Source organism: Amblyomma maculatum, unplaced genomic scaffold (assembly GCF_055883805.1).
Source record: "Amblyomma maculatum isolate TAMU_Amacu unplaced genomic scaffold, ASM5588380v1 scaffold_13, whole genome shotgun sequence".
NCBI lineage: Eukaryota > Metazoa > Arthropoda > Arachnida > Ixodida > Ixodidae > Amblyomma > Amblyomma maculatum.
Window position 1 is genome coordinate 32,153,868 of NW_028146738.1, and position 27,947 is coordinate 32,181,814.

The following is a 27,947-nucleotide window of genomic DNA, read 5'->3' on the forward strand; positions in this document are numbered from 1 at the left end:
GTTTCATTTTAGCGCTTTCGTTTGCGTACGCTCGCGACACTGCAATAATGGGCCTGCACCAGCACTTTCGATAAACATCGCGCCACGCATAAAACGCAGGGCGCGTTCTCCAAAAAACTTTCCGAAGCTTTTAATGCATTTGCGTTAAGGAGTCCCTGAAAATTCGGCGTTGTCGCGGCGTTAGACGTGGGCGACCATTATTGATTCGTCAGCAGGATGATGACGGCACAGCAGCGTAACCTCGTGTGGGAATCGCACGCAGCCGACAAGTTCGCGTTAAACGTGCCATCATTCGTGGACTAAATGTGATTGAAGGGGGGCAATGTAATGGCCGCCTCGTGTTGTCTTTCTTTATAAGGTAATTGTTATCGGCGGAACTCGAATCGCTGATCTTTGGTTTGCGAGCTAGATACGCTATGCCGCACGCAGTGTAGGCTTTCACGGCTTGGGAATTAACGAATGAGGATTTCTATACCTAGATATTTTGTGCAGTCTTTCGTGTAAAGTACATTGTATCTTATGGCTACTGCATGCTAACGAGCATGTGTCTAAATAAAGAGGACCACAAGCCACTGTCTCGTAGTCCTTTTTTGCGTGGAGCTTCGCCCCTGCCCCCTTCCCTATATATTTGTTTTTGTTGTAAATAAGCTCTCTGACGGTGTGGTGAAAGCATGTGCACGCTTCAAACGCCTTTGAATATGAGCGCCATTCTTGTGAACGAACTAGCGGGTCAGGAAAAATTTTATGCGGCCACTTTAACGAACCGCCAAAGCTGAAGGCTCAGATCAGTCGGGGTGTCCATGTGCTGAGAATAAAGTACTGCTCCAAAATCACCTCTCTGTTCATCGTTCATAGACATTCAAATAAAACAGCGCTGAGTTCGGCGGAACGCGTGCACCAACCGCGCTACATCTCGCCGAGAAAGAGTTTGGTTTTCTCTGTCAGCGCTTTTCTCCCAGCGTTGCCAGCAGGGAATGTGTAAAAGATGGAGTCGCTGGCATGAATATAGCCCGAGATGTAGCATTCGCGTTCGTTCCGCGAGCTGTCTCGCTTCATTTCGCAGATACACCATTTCTTGTTCTAGAATTCTACGCGGGGACGTCAGGTTTAGTAAGATCGTTTGATACTTTCTGTGTTTGTTTTAATATGCCCAGCGATTTTTCATCTTCAATACAAATAACACTGTTTTTATCAAATCGTTTTTTTCTTCTCCATTTCCTCCTTATAGGTTTCTTTTAGGAGCGTTCTAATGATAAAGTTTGGGTGCATGGATTATGCATTACTTTTAAGTGTGTGGCCGCAGTGAGAAGCTGAATTTATTGCCTCGAAAAGCCGTTATTTTTGTAAAATTCCCTTTCTGTATGTACTATACAACAAAAAAAAATTTTATACGACAGGAATTATTTTTTCTACTTAAAAGCTTCAACCGTTTGCTACAAAAACCATTTTTTTCATGCTACGAAACACGAAAATACTGCTACAGATCGCATTTTCTTCTGCAGCAAATGTTGCTACAAGGAGTCTGTTATTTCCACCATTGACTTGCATGTGCCAGGAGAATTTCCTTTTCTTCGAGGCCTCGCTCTCGTAATGTTGATACGATCCGCAATTCGAACCGCCATCAGCCTCCCGCACCTTCACAGGAGCCGCGAAATACGTGAAAATAGGTTACACAGCAGGAGAGGTTCGAAGCGCAAACATCTACATTTCATATGCTCCCTCGCGTGCGTAGCCACAAACATTTGCCAATTTTGAAATCGAATTCGTGAGAAGGTAGCTAGCACCAGAAAGTAGTCTTCCACACGACTGAGCTCGGCCCTATCACTTTCGCATCAAGCCAAAGTCAGTTTTTTTCCTTATACATAGTTTTCCCTCGTCATTGTAGCTTATCAGTTTCGTTCATAGCCAACATAATGGCCGCCTTATTCTCCCTCCGTCTTTTATCTGCAGAACATGGCGTGTAATGAAATGCACCTCATGTAATGTTTGCGGGCCAAGAAAAGGAGAAGGTAGGAGACGACAAAAAAAAATATTTGCGGTGCTAAGTCGGCTTTAAACCTTGTAAAACAGAGTGCTACCTTGACCATGAGCTGCCCAGTTGCAGCCAGGATTTGCACTGAGGTGCTTAGCAAGCTATCTGTAAATTTGCACTGCATGACGCACCCCGCAGTTCGCACGACGGAAACGCCAGCCATTCGTTTTGTTTAAGTTTTTTTTGTCGACGTTTCGGCAGGAGCCCTGCCTATTGCTAGACTCCCGGGCAGGGTTCCTCTCGAAATGTGTATATGTGTGTATATATATATATAAGCGGCCACCGAGGCTAGGATTCGATTCCGCATCCTTGGGAACAGTAGTCGAGCGCCGTAACCACTGCGCCACCCCGCCGGGGTGGCGCAGTGGTTACGGCGCTCGACTACTGTTTCCAAGGATGCGGAATCGAATCCTAGCTTCGGTGGCCGCTTTTCGATGGAGGCGGAAAGCAAGGCCCCGTGTGCTGTGCGATGTCAGTGAAAGTAAAGAACCCCAGGTGGTCGAAATTTCCGGAGTCCTCCACTACGTCGTCCCTCATAGCCTGAGTTGCTTTGGGACGTTAAACCCCACAAACCAACCAACCAACCATATATATATATATATATATATATATATATATATATATATATATATATATATATATATATATATATATATATATGGCTTCCATATGCGACGTCGACGAACTAGAGGAGAAGGAAATGTGAACCTACCAGACGTCGGGGATTTTATTGCGAACGCACCAACGAATGAAGCCCAATGACGCGTAACTACGGCGTCTCTCATAGCCTGAGTCGCTTTAGGACGTTAAACCCCACAAACAAAACCAAACCCTAATCTTAGCACTATGTATACATGCAGGCGAAGAGTATGCTCAACGCTGAGAAGTCGGCGCACAGCGATGGGAAGATTATATTGCAGCCGTGATTCCTGGGCAGCGAGAAAAGGTAGGATCGCGAGGTTAGCTCAGGGTTACGACCAGCGAGATAGCGCAGCCTGAGTGGCATCTCTTGTTGGACAAACATGTTACCGTAACAGACACCTTGCTGTCTTTTAGAGGGCAGCTACAGGGCGCTTCAAGCAAGGTACCACCTTCTCACAATCGGCACTGAACCTGGGGCGCCAGATTCTCTTGGTCCTTCCGCAATGCGCCATGGCCTTTCGGAGCTCAGACGTCTATTGGCCTCGAGATCGAGCAGAGTCGCCACCTTGCGGCTCAGCGGCGAAACCTAGTCAGTGTGGATGCGTTTTCGCGTCGCGTGCCAGCCCGCAGTGATTTACACGCGCGCATCCGGCGTGTACAGGAGTGCTTTTGTTTGTTTCGCGGTTCCTGTGAATTTTGCTTACCCATATGCCTCTTGCAAAATAAATATGAACAGTCTATAACCCCACGCTTCATTAAAAAAAATATACTTGTCCGTATCGAGCATGTCATGCTTGGATAAGGACATCATCCATCGCGGTCTTCGAAGCTTGAGATCCTTTGACATGCAATGTCTCAAACGAAGTGGTACTGTCGTTACCGCCGTGTCAAAGCAAAACAGGTCGCTGCCGTCAATAAAAGTTAATGCAAATGCTCAGAAATCGCATATTTCCATTTCTGTTTGGAATACCGCAGCTACTGAAACATATGCCACCGCAGACCGCTTCATATAGCAGAAACAGGCCACTCTATGCCTGCTATGCCTTCTTTGTTCACGATAGAGTTGTGTAAGTACTTCTTTTTTTTTTTTTTTTTTTTGCTTTTAAACCCCTGTCGCGGTGTCTCTATGGTAAGGGCGCTCGGCTGCTGATTTCGAGAACGGGGGATTCAATCACAACCGTTTCGAAAGGCGCTCCTCTGCTGTGGGATTTGACTGCACAATAAACAATCCCACGTGGTAAATGTGGTGTTAATAATGAAAAAAAAAACAACACCAAAACCAGCCTCTGAAATCATCCGTCATAGCCGATGCCGCTTTCATGCGTTAAACCCGAGCCAATATGCATTTCTGTTCTTTTTTTATTGTTGTTGAAGGCTTCTGTGCATCCGTAAAACTTTTAGAGAGCACATTTTGCTTTAGAGAAATGCTCGAATGTTTGGGAAACACATACCCTGCGCCTAATTGTTACCCTAAATATTACACAATACACCTAGATTATAGTACTTTACTGGTAGCCTATTATAATCATTATAATCCCTTTTCGTCCAAGTGCTGTCTTCCGAGCAAACTCTTCGTTTCTGACAAGGGGAGTAAAACAGCTCCATGCGGGCTTAAATATGAGTGTTTAGTTCGGGAATAAATACATTTTTATAGTCGCATGATAAGATTACCTCTATTTCTTTCGGAATAGTTTTATATCCGGCATCTGTTTTGGAAGCAACCCTAATATTTTACTTCGCATAAGATTTAGTCACTGCTAAATAATTAGTGATAAAGAAATTTTCAGCCTGTAAAATTGCTTCCCAGAACATGACAGTACCCATGCGCAGTTTATAACGATGTCTTCGCAGCGAGTAATTCGTAGCTTGCACTTTAAAGTTGCTGAAAATTCATCGCTGGTTGTTGTAAATTCTGTCAAGTGTGTAAAAGTTCTCTCACACGGTGAAATTTATTCGCATTGCAAAACAAATTAATTACACTACTAATTTACCATTATATATTAACATCACACACATCAGAAATCCCTTATACTTTACTTGGTTTCAGAAAATCATTTAAAGTTAGTGGCGCATGCAGAAATGCACTATCACATTTTATTACAGTAGCCGCAAAAAGCATCTCGGCAAATTCATTCCACTCAGCGCTGTACACATGAACAATCAGCTTTCCTGTGCGGCGAGGTTTCCTGTATAGTGTCGGCGTGATCTCATTTTTGGGGAATACTTGTGCGTTGTTGTCTGGGCCAGAGTTGATGTGCATTCAGTCTAAAGCAACTCGCCATGCAGTGCGCTGCCACTGCTACATTTAACCTGCTTAATCCTCGAGTCAAGTACGATATAGTGAACCAGGCTGCCTCGATTCAATCTAAATTACTGCAGGTCAGAGCACAAACCTTGTATCTGCGTGGGCTTGACACTAAATTCGCCGGTCTCACTCGCATGAGACACGTGCAAACTGTTTAAAAGTCGATAAGAAAAACAAAGCTGTCATTAGGCAGGCCCAAGCATTAGGCGCGTGCGCGCGGTACAGCGCAAGAAACGTGCAAAGTAAATCTAGAAGACTGGTGGTTGCGTTCTTTGTTTTCCTAAAATCCGCTCTTCTGCTGCATTGGCGAAATCCTTGGATTTTTTTCTGCAATATTGCAGAAATACTGCAGAAGACACGTTTTCATCGCCAACAAACCCGCCGTAAACTCGGAAGCAGACCTACGGAGCGTGCGTTTCTGCGATCGCCGCCGGCTGCCGATCCACACTACCGGAGTGACGGTGGCGCCACCTCTAGGTCGATCTCGCGGCGAATAGGAGAGTGGTGAACGGCGGCGTTGCATCATTAGGGGTCATGTAACGCTATCGCGTCCTGCACTTAAAGAAAAATTTACCAGGGATAGGGTTCCAAGGGTGGCCACCCTATTACCTGGTGGCCGCCCAAGGATGCCTCTGGCAGGTGGTACTTGACAAATGATATGGATCTCAGACATGATGGTGGCATGGAATGACAGCTGTGAGCGTGCGTAGCTTTTAAGATAGGAATGAGACCGTAATCGAACACGGGACACCCTTGAACCCGGAATCAGATAAGCTACCCTTGCAGGCACGTCCAGGGGGCTTGGTTATAAGGGGGTTTACGTCATTAGCCGGGTGGTTTTTCACGGGGTTGGTGAATGTATATGTATATATATATATATATATATATATATATAGCAAATTATTCACCTCAGCTCAAATTTCGCATCACCAGGCGTAATCGCCGGTTGTTTATCGTTTCCATTTCCCCCATATTCGCACTTACTCGGCATGTTTGAAGGGCCCCCTCCAGTCAAGCACGGTGATGTAGTTCGCCACAACCCACGTCATCAGCAGCGTCGTCGGTATCAATTCAGGGTACCTGCATTGCGCGGTGGAAGAAGCGTCTTGGCTTAACAGTGAAAGCAAAGACTGGAACGACATTTATGACGACAGTTGAAGCGGCTGCACTGGAACCATTGTTGTAGTTAGGGTGACCACCTTCCGACTAGCGAAACGCGAGACATGATGACAGGAGGGGAGGGGGTAGAGCACGATGAGAAATTTGCATTTCATTTATTTCTCAACTGATGCCGCGAAATTTTCTCTCAATAATTTGACGGTACAAACAGGGAAAATGAGTAATTAATACAAGTTGAAGTTCAAATAGACATCTATGTGCGCTGAACCGACGCTCAGTTTCACAGCTCCCCACACCGCCTATATAGTAACTCTACACTTGTTCCTTTCCAGGCGTGTCGTTAGCCATCATAGTGTCGTCTGCGACACGCGGCGCGGAAGCGTGGAGTGGCCGGCGCACACATTGCGTGCTGCCGTTGCACTGTACATTGCTACAGTATAGTTATGACTACATTATGACAGCTTTCGCTTCGAAGCCACGCATTACCTCGGAGAATGCGCTTGTGTTATGCGAAATTCACTTGTTAATGGTGTGAAACAAGTGTGACAGCGCCGTCGACTTGCTCACAGGCACTGTTTTTTGCTTTACTCCCTGGCCTGTGTTTTGTCGTGTTCTTTCAGGGCGTAGATACTGTCATCCAAACAAATGCATAGGAGCTCGCTAACCATAGAAGGTAACGCAGCGGGTGTCACGTTTGCTGCTGCGCTGCGCAGGCTGCCTCCATTGCATGTAGAAATCTGCTAGCCATACTGCCCAGCTGGGCAGCCTGTTCATGCAGTGCATGAAGCTACCTACTCGCGTCAAACAATGTACTGAACAAGATTACGAATAAACGAGCTCCATCGTCGCCTGATCAGAAGCTCTTATCTCAATGTCTTACTTTTGAAGTATGGCGCGGTATATATTCAAAATCGGCACTCTCGCACTACCGTATGCGTATAGATGATGGATGGATGGATGGATGGAATATAGGAGCGTCCCCTTTGAAACGGGGTGGTAGCAGTAGCTATCATGCTCATTTTTCTCCCTATACCTTATTTATTGTTTTAGATTGGTTAACTATAGCATCATTCTATTTATTGAAGTTTTGTTTCCACATTGCTAACATTATGTCCCTGCTTTTAAGCCACCAATCTTCCAGTCGTTTTTTGCTAGCTTCCACCGCCGGTTTATTCACCAGGCCATTGGTATCTCTAAACCCCAGAGCTTCAGGAAGAGTGACTACGCCTGCATCGACTTCCAGATGGATACCATTACGTTCGAGAATAATATGGTCAATTGTTTCCATGGAGTTATCACATACAGCACATGCGTCATATTCATTTCTGAATGTCTTTTTGTAGCTGCGTATTCTAAGGCACCCTGATCTAGCTTCAAAAAGTAGGGCACTGCCTCTTGAGTTATCAAATAAATCTTCCTTCCTGATCTGCATTTTCCACTTTCGGTATAATTCCACACTCTGTTTCTTTTCCATCAAATTTATTCAATATTTACCTTCTGTGTCTTTCACCTGTTGCTTAATGCTCTTTATTTTTCCGTCCTTGTGACTAGCATACTTACTAGTTAGTTTGCTAGTTCTTTTCCTCCATTGCGAGTCAACGCTTTTTAAGTCATCATCATCATCATCAGCCTGACTATACCCACTGCAGGGCCAAGGCCTCTCCCATATTTCTCCACTTAACCCGGTGCTTTTTAAGTACAGGTATTTAAATACTTTAGCAGCCCATCTGTTACTGTCCAATTTCCTCAGGCGTTCCTCATATAATATTTTACTCTGATCTTCCCGTACTTCGAAAGATGCCCAGCCCATATCTCCCTGTACCGCCTCATTTGTAGTTTTGCCGTGGGCACCTAGTGCTAATCGTCCGACGACTCTCTGATTTAATTCTAATATCGACTGTACCTCTGAGCTTAGGCACATAACCGCATTTCCGAAAGTAAGCCCAGGCACCATAATTCCTTTCCAAATACCCCTCAAAACATCATACCAGTTGTATCCCCATAATGTCCTATGCTTAATTATCCGGGCATTTCTTCGCCCTTTGGCCTTAAGTGATTGCTCATGCTTTCCAATGTATGCCAATCCTTCGTTTACCCATGCCCCGAGATATTTATATTCTGCTACTTTGGGTATGTCATGGCCTTGCATTTTAAGACCCTGATCAGTTGAGCCGTTGAAAATCATCAGACCCGAATTAACTGCGCTGAAACTGAAGCCTAGAGCGTCCCCTTCGTCTCCGCAATACTTAACTAGAGTTTGCAATTCCTCCAGACTCCCAGCTAGCAGCACAATATTTTCTGCATACATCAAACCGATGAGGCGCTTCTCTGCCGCCTTTCCACCTAACCTATATGACAGGTTATAACCTAGGTTACTTTCTTGTATCCTCCATTCCAGGTTTATCATATAAAGCATGAACAGCACCGGTGATAGAGGACAGCCTTGTCTTAATCCTTTGCATAATTTGACATCCTCCGTACTTCTTATTCCTTCCCACGTAATTTCTACTTTGTTATCCCGGTATATTTCCTGTAGGAACTCTATTATCTCATAACCGATACCATCTTCTTTTAATATGTTCCACAGGAGTTCCCTGCTCACGTTGTCGTACGCCCCGTTTTGTCCAGGAAAGGCCAAATACAAAGGTCTATTTTCCACTCTAGATATTTCGATGCATCGGGTAAGCAAGAACAGGTTATCATCTAAACGCCTACCATTTCTAAAGCCGTTCTGAAGTTCTCTGAGTATCTTGTTCCTTTCGACTCATGCTTGCACCTTTAATTTCACCGCCTGCATGGCCAACCTGTACTTAACAGATGTTATGGTAATCGGCCTGTAGGATTTTATGTGCATCCTTTCTCCTTTCCCTTTATAATTCAAATTCATTTTACTCTGCCGCCAGCTGTCCGAATTTGCTTATTCGTTATGACTGTTTCCAAAGCTTTTACCAACGTTTCCTTACTTCTTGGACCAAGTTCATTCATCAGCTCGATCGGAATTACATCTAATCCGGTAGATGTGTTTTTAGGAATAATTTTTTCTGCCTTTTTCCAGTTTAGATTGGTCAGTTCTAAGCTGCTTTGTATTCTGCTATCTTGTGTTGCTTCCTGATTTGCGGATTACCCTATCGTCGCTCTTAAATTACTCGGCTATAACTGACGTAATGTTGTTCACTGCGTGTTCTCCCTTTAAACAACATCCCTCGTTATCTTGAATCCGGTCCTGCTTTCGTTGATTCTTTTTACCTAGCCAGCTTTTATGGTTCCAGAATTTTCTTGGTCCGCCTCTAGAGGCATCGTGTATGTCAGCCATCCAGCGATCGGTGGACTGCTGTATTTTACTTTGGACGAGGTCCTGTACATCAAGTTTCTTTTGTCGATATGATTCCCATTTTTGGTCGATTTCCTCCTGAGATACCTGTGTTTTCCTTGCCTCTCGGTGTTCCCTTGAAGCAGCCCGTCATTGTTCAATGGCTTCCCTGATTTCCTTATTCCACCAACGCGCGCGCGCACGCGCACGCGCGCACGTACGCACGCACACACGCATACGCGCGCACGTACACACACACACACACACACACACACACACACACACACACACACACACACACACACACACACACACACACACACACACACACACACACACACACACACACACACACACACACACACACACACACACACACACACACACACACACACACACACACACACACACACACACACACACACACACACACACACACACACACACACACACACACACACACACACACACACACACACACACACACACACACACACACACACACACACACACACACACACACACACACACACACACACACACACACACACACACACACTGCCCCCGCCGAGGTGGCGCAGTGGTTACGGCGCTCGACTACTGTTCCCGAGGACGCGGGATCGAATCCCGGCCTCGGCGGCCGCTTTTCGATGGAGGCGAAAAGCAAGGCGCCCGTGTGCTGTGCGATGTCAGTGCACGTTAAAGAACCCCAGGTGGTCTAAATTTCCGGAGTCCTCCACTACGGCGTCTCTCATAGCCTGAGTTGCTTTGGGACGTTAAACCCCACACACACACACACACACACACACACACACACACACACACACACACACACACACACACACACACACACACACACACACACACACACACACACACACAGAGAGAGAGAGAAAAGAAACGACATAATCTTTCTGCTTGCAGCTGGAATACAATATTGTCAAAAACACTAATGTTGAATTCTAATGAAATGTAGCAAACAACCAGAACTTGACTTAATCAATATAGACAAACATTGCGAGGTTACAAGCAGTGCAGAGAATATAATTTACCTATTTTGGGAAATATTTGAGTGGGCAGCATAATCCTTTTTGTGTCTAGTGGGAAAAGAGTGTTATCGTTCCTACTTCCATTGACCATCTTTTTTTGCATGTGATTTTATATTGCTTCAACGGCAAAAACCACATTCACAGCGAATACGCTTCAATGCGTGAATTAAGGAGCTCATATGCTTGGTTGGCAGCATATATTGAGCTCATTCAGAAGCTTATACGCTTGTGCGCTTGCCTGCCTCACAAAAGTGCAGTTAAGAACCCATTCGACATCATACCAGGCAGGCGCTTGACATGCCAGCCGTTGTAAGTCTGGAAGGTCTTGTAGATGCCGATCTAATCCTTTTCTGAGATTTTTAGGCCCTTATTTTTTAACTGCGACATCTTTTTTTTCTTTTTATTGTCAGCGGTCGCAACCCGCAGCATGCGTTTTCTACGCCGCGTGCTCAGTTATTTTTAAGATGTTTTAATTTTTGTGATCATCTTGCTTGTCGAATTTCTCTGCAGTTCTTATGATGTCTCCTGTTTTCGCATTAGCTCTCAGTTGCAAGCCCCATCCAGAATTTAGTAGAATTGACCTTCTTCAGAAGAGCTTCTACGTAATAAATGCTCAATCCACATGATATGAGAACTTTATGCGCAACATAAATTGCCTTGACAATTAACCGCTCAATGGCAAGTCTTCTCAACAAGCAAAATTCCTCGCCCTCGTGGCTGGTCTATTTCTTCGTCGCGAAAATACACAAATTTCCTTCAAATTGCTCGCATTGCGACGAACATAAAATGAATAATCAAAATCCGTTTGTGCAGCTCAGCTGTCCAATTTGCGCGATGTACACTGTTAGGCTCTTTGAATCTTGCAAGTTCCCTTCCGGCATTGCTGACGAAACGCACGGGGCTGCGCGATATTAGGGTGCTTTCTCTTCGGTATAATGCCTTTTGCGTTCGAAATATATGTGCTGCAGCAAGGAAACAAAGACATTTGCTGCACGAACTACATCACGAGAGTGCTTCAATGTAGTTCTTCTTCTAAATGCAGATCGAAATTTGTTCACCTTTCTGTGTAGAGTATGTGCCCACCTTTTAGTCTCGAGGGCGTCTATCAGTGCACGAATAAATGACGGACTTCCAAGTAATTGTTTCAATAGGCGTCGTTGCCTCCCGACGCAAAGTGCAGGTCGGCATGAAGAGGCCTGATGTTAAGAAAAAATAAAGCAGAACGCTTGAGCTTCGTCTTCAGAGAGGACGCAATAACGTCTTTGCCGCCATCTCTTCATTCTGCCTAATTTTAGGCATCGAGAGGCTGGCACGTAGTTGGCAAAGCGTTAAAGGTCTATTTAGTTTGATTTTAGGGGAAAGACGTAGCATCTTCTCAGCTCGCACCCTACGTTAACAGTGAACGACATAGAATTAGAGGCACACATTTCGGCGGCTTGAATAGCTGTTACAAGCTTTACTCAAACTGTACAAAAAGGTGGATGCTAAATAAGAATCGAAATTGCATGGCACCGCAATGAACGCTGCGCAGTTAACGGCTACGTCATAATTTAATATGAAATGGCGTGCGTATATTTCGGATACGTTTTTCTCACTTCTAGGTTACGGTCATTGTGACGCCTTTTCGCCTGGACGAGCTGCTTACGATATCGCGTACAATGAAAAGAAATGAATCCGAAGAGCCGACAACGATACTAGAAAGTTGGTGCAGGCTAGCAAGTAAACAGCGCTGTCACACTTGTTTCACGGCATTAAATTTCGCATCACACAAACGCGTTCTACAAAGTGATGCCAAAGCTGTGGTAATGCAGGTATAATTGCTCTGCAGCCATGCTGATTGCAACGACAGCATGTAACAACGACGGGTATGCCGGCCGCTCCATGTTTCCGCGTCGCGTGTCGCAGACGACGCGCCCAGCAAAGAGTACGAGTAAAGTCAGAGGAAAAATTCCAGTGACTTTAAGCAAGAGTCGACTGCAGCGCCGTTAGTTCTCGCGACCGCCACCAGGGACACCTCTCTGGGCGGAGCTGTGAAACAGTTTGTTATACATCACTGCCATATGCTTAGACACATTGTTGGCTAGAGGCACGTGTGCCACTGCCAGCCGGTGACGAGGTGTAACGACGCGCACTTGTTCAACAAGAGACCACATATGCGGAAGAATGCGCGACGGTGCGTGCAGCTGGCGTCGAAGCATTCGTCGCCGCCGTAAATAGCGCGGCTTGCTGACTTTTTCGGCAGCTTCGACTGCAGAGAGGGTGGCCGGATGCAGCCGAACTCGAGGCGCTGCTGAACAATCATTACAAAGTGTGAAATACGAGACTCTGTCGATATTCGTATCAATTTTGGGACAGCCCCGTGAGTCGCGGGACGGGTGGACACTTCAGTTGGAGTGCGTGAGTGAACAAAACAAGCGGCAGTATACATAGGTTACACTGACGTCACTTCAGGCGAGTCGGCCATACTGGCGAACCACTACCAGACTGAACGCTGGTGCACCGCTGCGTAGGTCGGTTGCTTCGTGTTCATTTACGTCTTTCCGCAGCTACGAAATGATTTTCTGCGTTGTATTTGGCTGCTCCAACCGAAGCGACAGTTCGAGACGAAAGTGAGTGAGTAAATCTAATTAAATGATTAAGTGTCTTTTATCTTCGCCTCTTCAGCCGAGGCTGACGAGCGGTTGGCGCCCCCAGTCCAGGGCACCACAGGCTTTCGTCAGCTTGCGAGTTTTTGTGACCAGGTAGAGCTGAGCCTCCGGGTCAGAGCTGGCCAGCAGTCTCCCACTGCCTTTCATTTGGATTTGAAACTGTTTCTATTTGATGTGAATTGTATTCTCACGTTATGCGGTACAGGGTAGGTGTCCTCCCGCGGCATAGGCATTCCATTCGTCTTTGAATGTAGTGGGATGAAGAAGCCAACAAATACGCACTTTCGCCTGCCGAGAATCATCGCAGACATGTGCGAACGCACCAAGACGCTGAGCCCAAATCGGTTCACGTTGTGGTTGGCTCGCTTTAATCGAGTTGATGTGGACCCCAACAAACCGAATTTACGAGTGCGCGGAGCACACTTCGTTTCAGGTATGTGGCTTGCATGTACCGTGAACTTGTTTTGCAAAGAAATGGAAAGCGAAAGCTGAATGAAGTTATTGTTTTCAAACATTGCTCTACGAGGCTAGGAGTCTCTTAAATTTTGCTATGTTTGGACGCTGTATGATGCCGCTTTGCTTCTTTAGGCGAAGCAGGGCTAGCGTACTTACTTCACATTTGATCCCATTTGAAAGCGCCTACTTCAACAACCGCCGCATTTGATTAAATGCGCAAGTCGATTATTTTTCAGAGACGCCGTCAGGGCTGTCGCTGAGCCTTTGAGAGCGGTTCACCCGCAAATAGAATTATTCATCATCATCATCATCAGCCTGATTATACCCACTGCACGGCGAAGGCCTCTCCCATATCTCTCCACTTAACCCGGTTCTGTGCTAGCTGCATCCACTTGACCGCTGCGAACTTCTTAATCTCATCCGCCCACCTAACTTTCTGCCGCCCCCTGCTACGCTTTCCTTCCCTTGGAATCCAGTTTGTTACCCTCAGCGACCATCGGTTATCCTCTCTTCGCACTACATGTCCTGCCCATGTCCATTTCTTCTTCTTAATTTCCACTCGAATGTCGTTAACTTGAGTTATTTCTCTGATCCACTCTGCACGCTTTCTATCTCTTAATGTTACCCCTACCATTTTTCGTTCCATAGCCCTCTGGGTTGTCCTCAACTTAAGTAGAACTCTCTTGGTTAGCCTCCACGTTTCAGCCCCATAGGTGAGTACAGGCAAGATGCAACTGTTGTATACTTTCCTCTTGAGCGATACCGGTAAGCTGCTAGTCATAATCTGCGAGTGCTTGCCAAATGCGCTCCATCCCAATCTTATTCTTCTTGTTATTTCCTTTTCATGGTCCGGATCTGCGGTTACTACCTGTCCTAAGTAGATATATTCGCCTACTACTTCCAGTATTTCGCTACCTAATGTAAACTCCTGTTCCTTCCCGAGGCTGTTGAACATTACCTTAGTCTTCTGCATATTGATTTTCAAGCCTACCTTTCTACTTTTCCTGTCTAGGTCATCAATCATTATTTGCAGTTCATCTCCCGAGTTGCTTAGCAAGGCAATGTCATCAGCAAATCGCAGATTACTGAGGTATTCTCCATCTATCCTTATCCCTAACTGCTCCCATTCCAAGTCTCTGAATACTTCCTCTAAACAAGCTGTGAATAGTACTGGGGAGATTGTGTCTCCTTGCCTAACACCTTTCTTTATGGGAATTTTGTTACTTTCTTTATGCAGAACTATGGTTGCTGTTGCTGATGACATTGCCTTGCTAAGCAACTCGGGGGATGAACTGCAAATAATGATTGATGACCTAGACAGAAAAAGTAGAAAGGTAGGCTTGAAAATCAATATGCAGAAGACTAAGGTAATGTTCAACAGTCTCGGGAAGGAACAGCAGTTTACATTAGGTAGCGAAATACTGGAAATAATAGGCGAATATGTCTACTTAGGACAGATAGTAACCGCAGATCCGGACCATGAAAAGGAAATATCAAGAAGAATAAGATTGGGATGGAGCGCATTTGGCAAGCACTCGCAGATTATGACTAGCAGCTTACCGGTATCGCTCAAGAGGAAAGTATACAACAGTTGCATCTTGCCTGTACTCACCTATGGGGCTGAAACATGGAGGCTAACCAAGAGAGTTCTACTTAAGTTGAGGACAACCCAGAGGGCTATGGAACGAAAAATGGTAGGGGTAACATTAAGAGATAGAAAGCGTGCAGAGTGGGTCAGAGAAATAACTCAAGTTACCGACATTCTAGTGGAAATTAAGAAGAAGAAATGGACATGGGCAGGACATGTAGTGCGAAGAGAGGATAACCGATGGTCGCTTAGGGTAACAAACTGGATTCCAAGGGAAGGAAAGCGTAGCAGGGGGAGGCAGAAAGTTAGGTGGGCGGATGAGATTAAGAAGTTCGCAGGGGTCAAGTGGATGCAGCTAGCACAGAACCGGGTTAAGTGGAGAAATATGGGAGAGGCCTTCGCCCTGCAGTGGGTATAATCAGGCTGATGATGATGATGATGGTTGCTGTGCAGCCACTATATATATCTTCCAGCACTTTCACGTACGGCTCGTCTACCCCCTGATTTCGCAATGCCTGCATCACCGCCGAGGTTTCAACTGAGTCAAATGCTTTTTCGTAATCAATGAATGCTATGTATAAGGGCTGGTTATATTCCGCGCATTTTTCTATCACCTGATTGATGGTATGGATATGATCGATAGTAGAGTACCGTTTCCAAAACCCTGCTTGATCCTTTGCTTGATTGCAGTCTAAGGTTGTCCTGATTCTATTAGCGATTACCTTAGTAAATACCTTATACGTAACAGACAGTAAGCTGATTGGTCTGTAATTTTTAACGTCCTTAGAGTCCCCTTTCTTGTGAATGAGGATAATGTTTGCATTCTTCCATGCTTCCGGTACCGTCGATGACACCAGGCACTGCGTATACAGGGTGGCCAGTTTTTCTAGCACGATATCCCCCCCGTCCTTCAGCAAATCTGTAGTTATCTGATCCTCTCCAGCTGATTTCCCCCTTTTCATAGTTTCTAGTGCTTTCTTGACCTCGTCCTTCGTCACTGGTGGAACGTCTGACTGTTTTTCCCTACCGCCAATCTCATTACGGTCCTGACTACTTTGGCTGCTGTAGAGATCTGTATAGAACTCCTCGGCTACTTTGACTATCTTGTCCATATTAGTGATGACGTTGCCCGCCTTGTCCCTTATCGCATACATCTGGTTTTTGCCTATGCCCAATTTCTTCTTTAACGCTTTAAGGCTTCCCCCGTTCTTTACAGCATGCTCAATTTTCTCCATGTTATACTTCCTTATATCGGCCACCTTGCGCTTATTGATTAGCTTTGATATCTCGGCCAATTCGATCTGGTCTGTTGGATTGGAAGCTTTCATACTCTGCCGTTTCTTAATCAAATCTCTCGTCTCCTTAGACAGCTTACCGGTATCCTCTCTAACTATCCTACCGCCTACTTCTACCGCGCACTCAGTAATGATATCTCTGAAATTATTGTTCCTAGCTTCTAGGGTAATGTCGCCATCCTCGGTTAGAGCTGAATATCTATTCTGTAGCGAGATCCTGAACTCTCACTGCCCTCCCCCTCACCGCCAATTCGTTGATGGGTTTCTTTCTTAATAATCTGTTGCGTTCCTTCTTCAGATTTAGGCTAATTCGGGACCTCACCATCCTGTGGTCACTGCATCGCACTTTCCCGATTACCTCTACATCTTGCATAATGGCGGGGGTTGAACACATTATGAAGTCGATTTCATTTTTAGTCTCCCCGTTCGGACTTTTCCATGTCCATTTCCGGTTTTCGTTTGCTGAAGAAGGTATTCATGATTCGTAAGTTATTGCGCTCTGCAAACTCAACTAGTAACTCCCCCCTGCTATTCCTAGAACCAATGCCATAGTCACCTACTGCCTTGTCGCCTGCCTGCTTTCTCCCTGCCTTGGCATTGAAGTCGCCCATTAGTACAGTATACTGGGTCTTTACTTTTCGCATTGCCGATTCTACATCTTCGCAGAAGCTTTCAACTGCCTGGTCATCATAACTACATGTAGGTGCATAGGCCTGTACAACCTTCAGTTTATACCGCTTATTAAGCCTAATTACGTTGCCTGCAACCCTCTCATTAATACTATAGAATTCATCTATATTACCCGCTATATACTTATTGACAAGGAAACCTACTCCTAGTTGTCGCCTCTCTGGTAAACCTCGATAACACAGTACATGCCCATCCTTCAGTACAGTATATGCCTCATTCGGCCTCCTAACCTCACTAAGCCCTACGACATCCCATCTCATACCTTTTAGTTCCTGTAAGAGCACTGCTAAACTAGCTTCACTAGCTAGGGTTCTAGCATTAAACGTTGCCAGGGTCAGTTTCCAATGGCGGCCTGTCCAGCGGAGCCAGGCTTTCTTAGCACCCCCTGCTGCGTCACAGGTCTGACCGCCGCCGTGGTCAGTTGTTCCGCAGCCGCTGGTGACTGAGGGCCGAGGTTTTATGGAGCTTATCATAGGAGGTTGTGGCCAATTACTGCACCAGGGTGGCCAACTCCTGTTCTGGTGAGGGAGTGCGTTGCCGGAGGTGTTCACCGGCATCAGGTCGCACCCCAAACCTGTATATGCAATTCCATCGACACGCGGATTTTTTTTTTTTGTCATCCGGTGGAGAATTGCGCGGCACCGGGATTTGAACCCCGGTCCTCTTGCATGCGAGGCGGATGTTCTACCGCTACGCCACCGCTACGCCGCTACGCCACCGCAATAGAATTATTGGGCTTACACAAAGGAGCAGTTTTCTTTTTGAGCAAAATAGGCATATGCACAGCAGATAAATTCGTCGTGGATGAAGCAAGTATTCACTGTTCAATGAAAACTATCTTACAGGACTTTCCATTCAACATTGCATTTAAGCCTCTGCACTTTATCACAAAATGTGTTTTGATAAAAGTAACCCCCAAGCAGTCACCGCTTTTCCCGTTTTCCTCTCTCCAAAATCACCCATTTCTTTTATGCTCAAAACTGCGCCGAACAGGTACAACCCGTCCTCTGTCATCTACATCGAGGCTCCTCACACATCCAAGGATGCATGTCTTCATGTGTTGTAAATACATGTATTTTTGTTCATTTTTTCCTCCCACTCAGTGTAGCGCCTGAGCAGCCTTAAAAGTAATAAAATCAAAAGGCTATGTTGACGGACATGCAGGGCTTATCGTTGTTAACTGCATGTTTCGCAGCCGCAAACTTTGGTTCGCGGACGTTCGATACTTTCTCGTAATAGTAAGTGCTGCCGTTACAGCGAGAACTTTTTTTTTCAATTCGTGAGATTCATTCGCGTAAACCATTTCGTGTAATTTCATTTGAAAGCTTACATCTCCGAACAGAAACACTATTCATCTGGTAGGCGCATCGCAGTCAGGCTTCTTACTCACCCATTTGTGAAATAGCTGTGCGCCTCTAATGATTTGAATGCCTCCATTTCTTCCAAAATCACAAAACTGGAGGAATAAATTAAATAGCTGACGATATCACCGTGGGTAACTTCAGGGAATACATCAGCGTCGGCCGTCGTGTCGACTCCCGGTCGTAGCGTGTATGATTCCGTGCCGCCGTACATTTACACCCTACGGCTCACTCGTCTGAGGAGGAGGCAATGCGGCCAGAAGAACACGAAAATATCGTCCAAGGCGTCTGTACAGGGGTCCGGCGTAACGGAGCTACCAGCGCAAAGCACAGACAGTCGGACGAGCGGTTCGGCACTGTTTCAACAGCATGGCCGCTCGTGCTGGGCAAGGGCTGAAGTGACCTCACGTGCAAGACGTATATCTTTTACTTCATATTGTTAGGCAGCGCTGAAGAGAGAAAAAGGAAGTATGAGCCCTCTTTCTGTTAACGCACCAGGCTAAGGTGGAGTCACCTCTGCAAATAAACCTTAACAGTGTGGAGGCAGGTGCTGGGCCGACCATCATGGAAAATGTAGCACCAGTACCCACTAAGGCTATATTGTTACGCAATGACGACGACGAAGTGTGTCCTTCTCTTGCTTCGCGGAAGAGACAATGTGATGACGACGAAGTGGGGCTGGTTCCGTGTTGATGCTCGCTGCTATGCCAGTTCAAGCTGTGCTGTAAATATACTGTAAGTACACCGAGTTTCCACGTAACTTTCTGGTGGAGGTGCGGCTGTTGATCCCGGCGTCAGCCTCCGCACGACGGAACTCTGCAGCGGCCGCCTGCTTTCTTGCCCAAAGATGCCTCAAGATACCGTCCTCACACCAACGGGGTCCTTGCCGTCGGTCATCCTCACCCACCCGCGCGATCCTGGCAGTTTCACTGGTACCGGCACTACGGACGTGGACGAATGGATACGCAAGTACGAACGTGTGAGCACCTATAATCGCTGGGACCCCACCTTCATACCAGCGAATGTTGTCTTTACCTCGAGGGCAATGCGCTCCCCTGGCACGAGACTCATGAAGACCAGCTGACCAGTTGGGATACTTACAAAGAAAAGCTCCGCGAACTCTTTGGAAAGCCCCTTGGTCGAGAACTTACCACACAGCGAACCCTCGAGACCCGTCTCCAGACAGTTATCGAATCGTACGTGGCCTACATCCAGGACGTCCTGGCCATTTGTTAGAAAGTAGATCACAACATGTCAGCGTCCGCCAAAGTTGGTCATGTCGTGAAGGGCATCGCAGAGGATATATTCAATCTGCTTGTGTACAAAGACAGCAACACAGTTGATGCCATCATCAAAGAATGCCGCCGTTTTGAAGACGCCAAAAGCCGTGGCATAGCCCACTCATTAGCCCGCCTTCCAAATACTGCTCCGACTTCTTCATACGAAGATTTGCCGTCCAAACACCAGCCAACGTCGATCGAAAATGTAACCCGTATCGTCCGCCGCAAACTTGAGGCCATCGCTCCCGCTACCTTGCCGCCACATTTGGCCGACGGCCACCACACAGACATTCATCTAATTCAGGCCGTTGTCTGCCAAGAGCTCGCCACCTTGGGACTCAACTCCGTTGCTACCGTCAGCCCGCCCCCTGTCGCCGAAGTTCGCTCAGTATATTCTGGTCGACCTCCTTATGACACCGATGTTTGCAGTTTATCCTGGCCGACTTGCTTATAACCTCGGCGTTTACTCTGGACGACTTGCCTATGTTGCCCAGCGTCGACATCATCCAGACGAATGGCGCACATCAAATAACTGACCTAGTTGTTTTACTTGCTCTTGCGTCGGCCATATCGTCCGTTATTGACGAAATCTTTGGTTCCAGCCACAAATGTCCCACTTGCCACCCTCCTCTATCTACGATGACCACTCTCGTCCCTTCTCACCTCGTCACGGCCTTTCAAGCACAGCCTTTGATAACGAGTCTTCACGTCCCAACCGATCACCCTCCCCCCACCGCCATCAGTCCCGGACTTCGCCCCAACGCCGTCGCTTTTCATCTCCCAGTCCATATGACTGCTCTCCAACGGAAAATTAGGCGCTGCAGCATCTAGAGGTGATGCTGCAGTAGGGACCACGATCTTAAATCCTCGTCAGGCTCTTCGTGCGCACCGTAATTTGCTCACCGTGCTCGTGGATGGCACAGCCGTTCAAACCCTCATTTACACCGGTGCGCAAGTTTCTGTCATGAGCCCAGGACTCCGTTCTGTCTGACCCGTGAAGTGCTGACCCCTGCCCCTATACAGGTTGTGCGTGTTGCAGATGGAGCAACGTGAAAGGTCTTTGGCTTGTGCTTTGCCCGCGTAACTAATTCTGGCCACCATACTACCGTTCTCTTCACAGTTCTGCAGCGTTGTCCTCACGACATCATTATTGGCCTCGACTTTCTTTCTGACCATGCAGCGATCATAGACTGCGCTACCAGCCTCGTTGACCTTGACCTCCCCTCTCCTTTCGAAACCACCCTCTCTTGTGCTGCACCGCCTTTGTAGTGTCGACTTTGTCCACCTGCCACCTGAAGCCGCACCTTATGTTACGTTCTGCTCTGTGCCCTCTATTCCCGATGGACACTATATCGTTACCCCAACCCTTGATGCTCCCCTAACATAACGCGTTGCCTTTGCTCATACCGTCGTCACAGTGACCGCGAACCAAATATGCCTCCCTGTTCTGAACTTTGCGTCGCAAATCCAGCCCCTCCCGCAAGGCATATCGCTCGCCACTCGTTATCCTGTAAATGAATGTGATCTCTCTGCTGTGACCACTGGTTTACCGCCCTCCCCTCACTGCTCTTTATCGGAAGTTTCCAATCTCCAAAGAAACGCCATGATCCCTCCGGAGCTTTCTCCTCCACAAGCTTATGCACTCTGTGATGATGATGATGGATTTTAATGGCGCAAGGGCGACTCAGGCCAAAGAGCGCCAAACTCAAATTTATGCACTCTGTCGTCTGCTGGCATCTTTCAGATACATTTTTTATTTTGATCAGCGCCCATTGTCTGGAGCTGCTCTTGTGAAACATCGCATACACACCGGAGACGCTGCTCCTATTCATCGCCGTCCTTATCGCGTATCTAGTATTGAACGCCAGGTATTCCAAAAGGAGGTTGACACGATGCTCGCTCAAGACATCACGAACCCTCGACGAGCCCGTGGGCGTCCTCAGTCGTTCTGGTTAAAAAGAAAGGCGGCAGCTGGTGTTCTTGCGTCCATTATTGCCATCTTAACAGTATCACTAAAAAAGAAATGTACCCTCTTCCCAGAATCGATGATGCCCTAGATTGCCTCCATAGAGCTAAATACATTTCTTCCATCGATTTACGGTCCGGGTATTGGCAGATCGCTGTTGAGGAGCAGGACAGTGAAAAAACAGCATTTGTCACACCAGACGGCTTGTAACACTTTAAAGTCATGCCGTTTGGTCTCTGCAATGCACCGGCGACCTCTGAACGAATGGTGGACTCCCTTCGCGGATTTAAATGGACAACCTGCCTGTGCTACCTCGTCGACGTCGCCGTTTTCTCGCCGAGTTTTACTTCGCACTTTGAACGCCCTACCAGTATGCTCAATGTGTTCCGCACAGCCGGCCTCCAGCTCAATTCATCGAAATGCCAATTTGGTCGCAGCCAACTCACAGTTCTTGGAGACATGGTTGACGCCTCCAGAGTATGACCTGATCCGGCTAAAATTCAAGCCGTCAAAGACTTTCCGCGTCCCCAGTCTTCAAAGGATGTGCGCAGCTCTGTCGGCCACTGCTCTTACTTTCGCCGCTTTATCAAAGATTTTGGCCGTATCGCTCGTCCTCTCACCGACCTACTTAAGAAAGACACCGGTTTCACGTGGGGCCCTGATGAGCAAGGTGCGTTTTCAACGCTTATAAGCTTACTGACGTCTCCCCCCGTCTTGGCTCACTTCGATCCCTCAGCTTCCACTGAAGTTGGAACAGACGCCTGCGGATATGGGATCGGTTCAGTGCTGGCTCAACTCCAACATGGCAATGACCGCGTCATTGTATATGATCGCCGCCTTCTCTCCAACGCGGAACACAATTATTTGATTGCTGAGCGCGAGTGTCTGGCCCTTGTATGGGCTGTCGCTAAATTCCGACCTTACTTATTCGGCCATTCTTTCTCAGTTGTCACTGACCACCACGCGCTTTGTTGGTTGTCATCTCTGAGAGATCCCTCCAGCAGTCTTGGTCACTGGTCTTTGCGCCTTCAAGAATACTCCTGCAACATCGTTTACAAGTCGGGGCGCCTTCATCAAGATGCCGTCTGTCTCGCTATCCTTTAGAGCCCTTTGATCTCGAAGACGCAGAGGCGATTCCCTGTGTCTTCGCCCTCTCCAATCTCGCCAACATAGCAGGCGAGCAGCGCAACGACCCATCTTTAAGAACCATCATTGAAGGCCTGGCATCTGGAAGAACAGATTATTCTCTGCAGATTTTGATGTAGAGGATGGTATCCTCTACCGCCGTAACTTTCATAATGACGATTCTCCCCTCCTGTTGGTGATTCCCAAAAAGCTCCACTGCTCTGTTATTGAAGAACTCCATGACCTGCCCACAGCTGACCATCTCGGTGTGTCTCGCACTTACGACCGGGTACAGCGTCGTTTTTTTGGCCGGGAATATACCGCAGCATCCGGCGCTACGTCGCAGCCTGCGACACGTGTCAGCGGAGGGAAAAACTATCGCTGTCACCAGCGGGCCTTCTCCAACTTATTGACGTGCCATTGGAACCATTTTATCATGTTGGGCTCGACCTTCTTGGCCCCTTCCCGACGTCACGGTCGGGTCACAAATGTATCGCAGTGGCAACCGATTATGCAACACGCTATGCCATCACTCGAGCTTTACCTACGAGCTGCGCTACAGATGTGGCTGACTTTCTTCTACACAGCGTCATTCCCTATCACTGCGCTCATCGTCAATTAATCACCGTCCACGGTCACTAAGTTTTGTCCCGAGTTGTGGAAGACATCCTGCGTTCATGTCTTACGAAGCAAAAGCTCGCGATCGCGTACCATCGCCAAATCAACGGCCTTACGGAGCGCTTCAACCGCACATTTACGGACATGTTATCTATGTATGTATTACCTGATAACCGCGACTGGAACTTCGCGTTTCGATATGTGACCTTTGCTTAAAATTCTTCCAAGCACGACACGACAAGTTATTCACCCTTCTTCCTGCTCTTTGGCAGGCACCCCGCTTTACCTTTGGACACGCTGGTTCCGCCTGCTGGCCGCCCCATAACTACCTACGCACGTGACGCCATTGCGCAAGCCACGAAGCGCGCCAAATAGCCCGTAGACGGCTCCTCGCCTCTCAGACTTCTCAGAAGTCAGCCTAAAATAGGCGACATCACCACGTAACCTATTACCCCGGGGTACTTGCTTTTTTGTGGTATCCTGAACGCCGCATAGGTCTCTCAGAGAAACTTTTGTCCCTCTACAGTGGCCCTTATCGGGTGGTGCGCCAAGTCACTGATGTGACTTTTGAACTTGCCCCTCTTGTGCCCACGTCCTCCTCCTCTCACCCCACCACTGACATTATCCATGTTTCGCGCCTGAAGCCATACGAATTCATGCCTTCTTTGCCAGTTTAGCGCCAGGACGAAGCTTACACCGCCAGAGGGTCATGTTACGCGATGACGATGACGAAGTGTGTCCTTATGCCTCGCGGAAGAACAATGTGATGGCGACGAAGTGGGGCTGGTTCCGTGTTGCTGATCGCTGCTATGCCAGTTCAAGCTGTGCTGTAAATATACTGGAAATGCATCGAGTTTCCACGTAACAATATTACCGCAAACACCATCAACTAATTAAGGCTGACGACAGGTAGATGAATTGGCAACATCGATGACCTGACGACCGCACCTCCATCGACCGCACACGCTATTTCCGCAGCCATCTTTCCGTTAACGCACTAGGCTAATTTGTAGTCACCCTTAAACGGCAGGTGCTGGGCCGACCATCACGGACACTGCAGCACCAGTACCCACTAGGCAATAATAACGCCATCACCATCCACTAACACTTCCAGGCGGTTCTTGAGTATAACGACAGGTAGAGGAATTGGCAACAGCGATGACCTGGCGACCGCACCTCAGTCGGCCGCCACCATCTCGCCGCCACCGGTAAACTAGCGTGTGTGGCTGATGGATTTGCGGTCGCCAGGGCATCGATACTGCCAATTCCTTCAGCAGTCGTTAGGCTAAACTGCCTGGAAGTTTTAGAGGACGGTGATTGTGTTATGGCCTTAATGGATACTGATGCTGCAGTGTTCGTGATGAGTTAAGATTTTAGGAATCGCATTGGCCTTAAAATTATATTTGACTGCGATAGAACTGTCATATTTCGCGGCGTAGGGGAAGTCTTGTTGGTTCAGCTTGGCATTTGTTATGTAAATGTAGCGATTGCTGACCACATGTGTAGAACTGAATTTAAAGTGCTCCCTCGCCCTTCGCACATTATTCTAGATGTTGACTTTTTACGACAGTGTGGCACAATGGTCGACTTCAACAGTGGTGGGATATCAATAAGCCTTATCTTTGGATCGGCCCTTATAGAAGGATCGCCGTGGGCTCGCCAAGCATTTTCTGTCCTTGAAGATACTATTTTTCCGGCGATGTCCCCATCTTCATCCCATTTGTGTCCTCGGGCGTGGTTTCTAATGCCTTCGATGCTCTGGTGGAACACTCTTCCCTTGCCGCCACGAAAAAGAGTGTGCTGGTGCCACGCAGCGTTGTTCAAGTGAACGAGGGCCGCTTTAGACTGTCAATCATTCCAAAGAAACTGCCGTATTGCAGCGTGGTTTAAAGCTCACCCACTCTGAAAAACACCTTTCTGTGCCAATTGCCGCGTTCAGTGACGGCGTTGCTCGTCCAACTAGACGTCCCGTCATGACCGATTCCCAATTCCTGGCAATGATAAGCAAATCACTACCCGCCAACGACCACCGGGCAGTGATGAAAATTATTTTGAAACATGTGGAAGTGTTCAGCAACCACCGGTTCCACCTTCCCGCACTCATCACATGATCGACACTGGGCCTGCACACCCGATTATAAGGACGCCATACCGTGTCTCACCTTCAGAACGTAAGATAATTGACGAACAGGTCCGTGATATTGTCACATTAGGCGGTGCATGCGCATAAGGAAAGAAGAACAAGACTCTCGTGAGTTTGAGAGAAGACGACGTTCAACAGCGTCGGCTGGTGCCTGCAGAAAACGTCGGTTTGAAAGCCTTGTCTTCCGTGTCCGCCCTCTGCTACAAGCTGAACTACCCCGTAACAACCGAGTCATACTTGGCCTACATACAGGACGTTCTCGCACTGTGTCGAAAGGTGAATACCTCCATGACCGAAGATGATAAAGTGGGCCATATACTTAAGGGTATCACTGATGACGCATTCAATATACTTCTATGCAAAGACTGCTCTACGGTGGACTCAGTCCTGCAAGTCTGTCGCCGTTTCGAACAGGCGAAGCAGCGCCGCATCGTCCATCGGTTTCAGCGCCTTTCCAACACGGCGGCTACATCCTCATGTGACGACTTGCCCACGTTACAGCAGCCTTCAAGTCAGAATAACCTCACTACAATCGTCCGCAGGGAAATCGAGGCCTTGACTCCTGTTACACATACGTCACCTCCTGCACAGGCAACAATAGCTATGACACAGGCTGTTGTCCGCCAAGAATTCGCTAATGTGGGCCTCGTTTCAAATCCTACCCCACCACCCCCTGCACCACAGCCAATCCCAGTGGTTGCTGCTGCTGCCACAACCCCGCCCTACACACCGCGCTACCCTACCCGCAATCCTGCGGAGTGGCGCACATCTGACGATAGGCCTATTTGCTTCGTCTGCTGTCGAGCTGGCCATACGTCCCGCTATTGCCGCAGCAGTCCGGCTCCCCCCTCTCAACCCTATTACAGCCCTGTCCGCCGTAACTATTATGCACCACGACGCGTTTCTGTCACCCCAGCACATCTTCGTACTGAGAACATAGAGCAAGACCGTCGTCCTAGCCGTTCTCCATCGCCTCAAGCCCACCATTCCCGATCACCTGCTCGTTGCCGCAGGTTGTCCACAACGTACCAATGCACCTACTCGGGAAACTAGGCAATGCAGAGCCTGGACGTGACGCTGCTTTACCAACCCGGACAGCCAACTGTGTTTAGACCATCGCACCACGCCGCAACCTGATCAATGTCCTCGTAGATCGAGTTCCTGTACCCGCTCTCATTGACACTGGAGCCCATATTTCAGTTCTTAGTTCGTCGTTCCGCCAGCGCCTCAAAAAAGTTCTTACGCCCGCTAACACCTCTACAGTTCGTGTTGCTGATGGAAACACTGCTGCCATCATCGCAATGTGCACTGCACGCGTTAGCATTGCCGGCCACCACGTCCCTCTGCTCTTCGCCGTCCTTACTACTTGTCCTCAAGACGTGATTTTAGGCCTAGACGTTTTAACAACCCATTCCGCTCTCATTGACTGTTCCTCCGGACTTCTGCGCCTAGCCCTGCTCTATTGTGTTCACGACCCCAGTGCTGACCATTCCCAGCCTCGCCTCCGCTCCAGTACATTTACTCGCCTACCTCCCGAGGCGGCAGTATACGTGCCCATGTCACCTTTTCCCTCCCTTCCTGACGGCGACTACGTTGTCAACCCCATCACCGACGTCACTCTACAGCGCAGCATCGTCCTACCTCATAACATTGTAAGGTCGAGAATAGCCTCACCTACATTCCTGTACTCAACTTCAGCATGTCTTCGCAAGTTCTCCCGGAGGGCATTTTCCTTGCCGAGCTGTCGCCTTTGTCCAGCTTTACTATTTCTGCAGTGCTGTCCGACCGTCACGCCGACGTACCTGCACAACCTGTCCCATCACATAGTCCGGAGGACCGCATGTCAGCCATGGTTGCCTCTGACCTGCGTCCCGAATATGCCAGCGCCCTTGCCGGCCCTTTGCGGTCATACAGCGACATTTTTGATTTCGGTCACGGATCCCTGGTCCAAACGTCCGTCGTATTGATACTGGAGATGCCCGACCTATTCATCGACGGCCTTACAGAGTTGCTCTTTGCGAACGCAGGATCATTCAGGAAGAAGTAGAGAAAATGTTGGCAAGCAACATTATTGAGCAGTCGAGCAGCCCCTGGGTGTCTCCGGTAGTACTCGTCAAAAAGAAAGACAACAGCTGGAGGTTTTGCGTTGATTATCGACATCTAAACAAGATAACAAAGAAAGACGTGTACCCTCTTCCAAGGATCGATGACGCTCTCGACTGCCTGCATGGTTCCAGCTACTTCTCCTCCATCGATCTCCGTTCTGGATATTGGCAGATCTCTGTTGACGAAAGAGATCGTGAAAAGACGGCTTTTGTCA

At 47.8% G+C, this 27,947-nt stretch overlaps 1 protein-coding gene across 1 annotated transcript in view; it reads right to left on the reverse strand.

The window, feature by feature from the left end:
- LOC146172517 (uncharacterized) overlaps positions 1–27,947 on the reverse strand; it is a 78,717-nt gene that overhangs the window by 8,100 nt on the left and 42,670 nt on the right. The window contains exon 11 of the mRNA XM_084585782.1: positions 5,964–6,059. Within this exon, the coding sequence (XP_084441908.1) occupies positions 5,964–6,059 (96 nt within the window). The remainder of the gene's footprint in view (positions 1–5,963; positions 6,060–27,947) is intronic.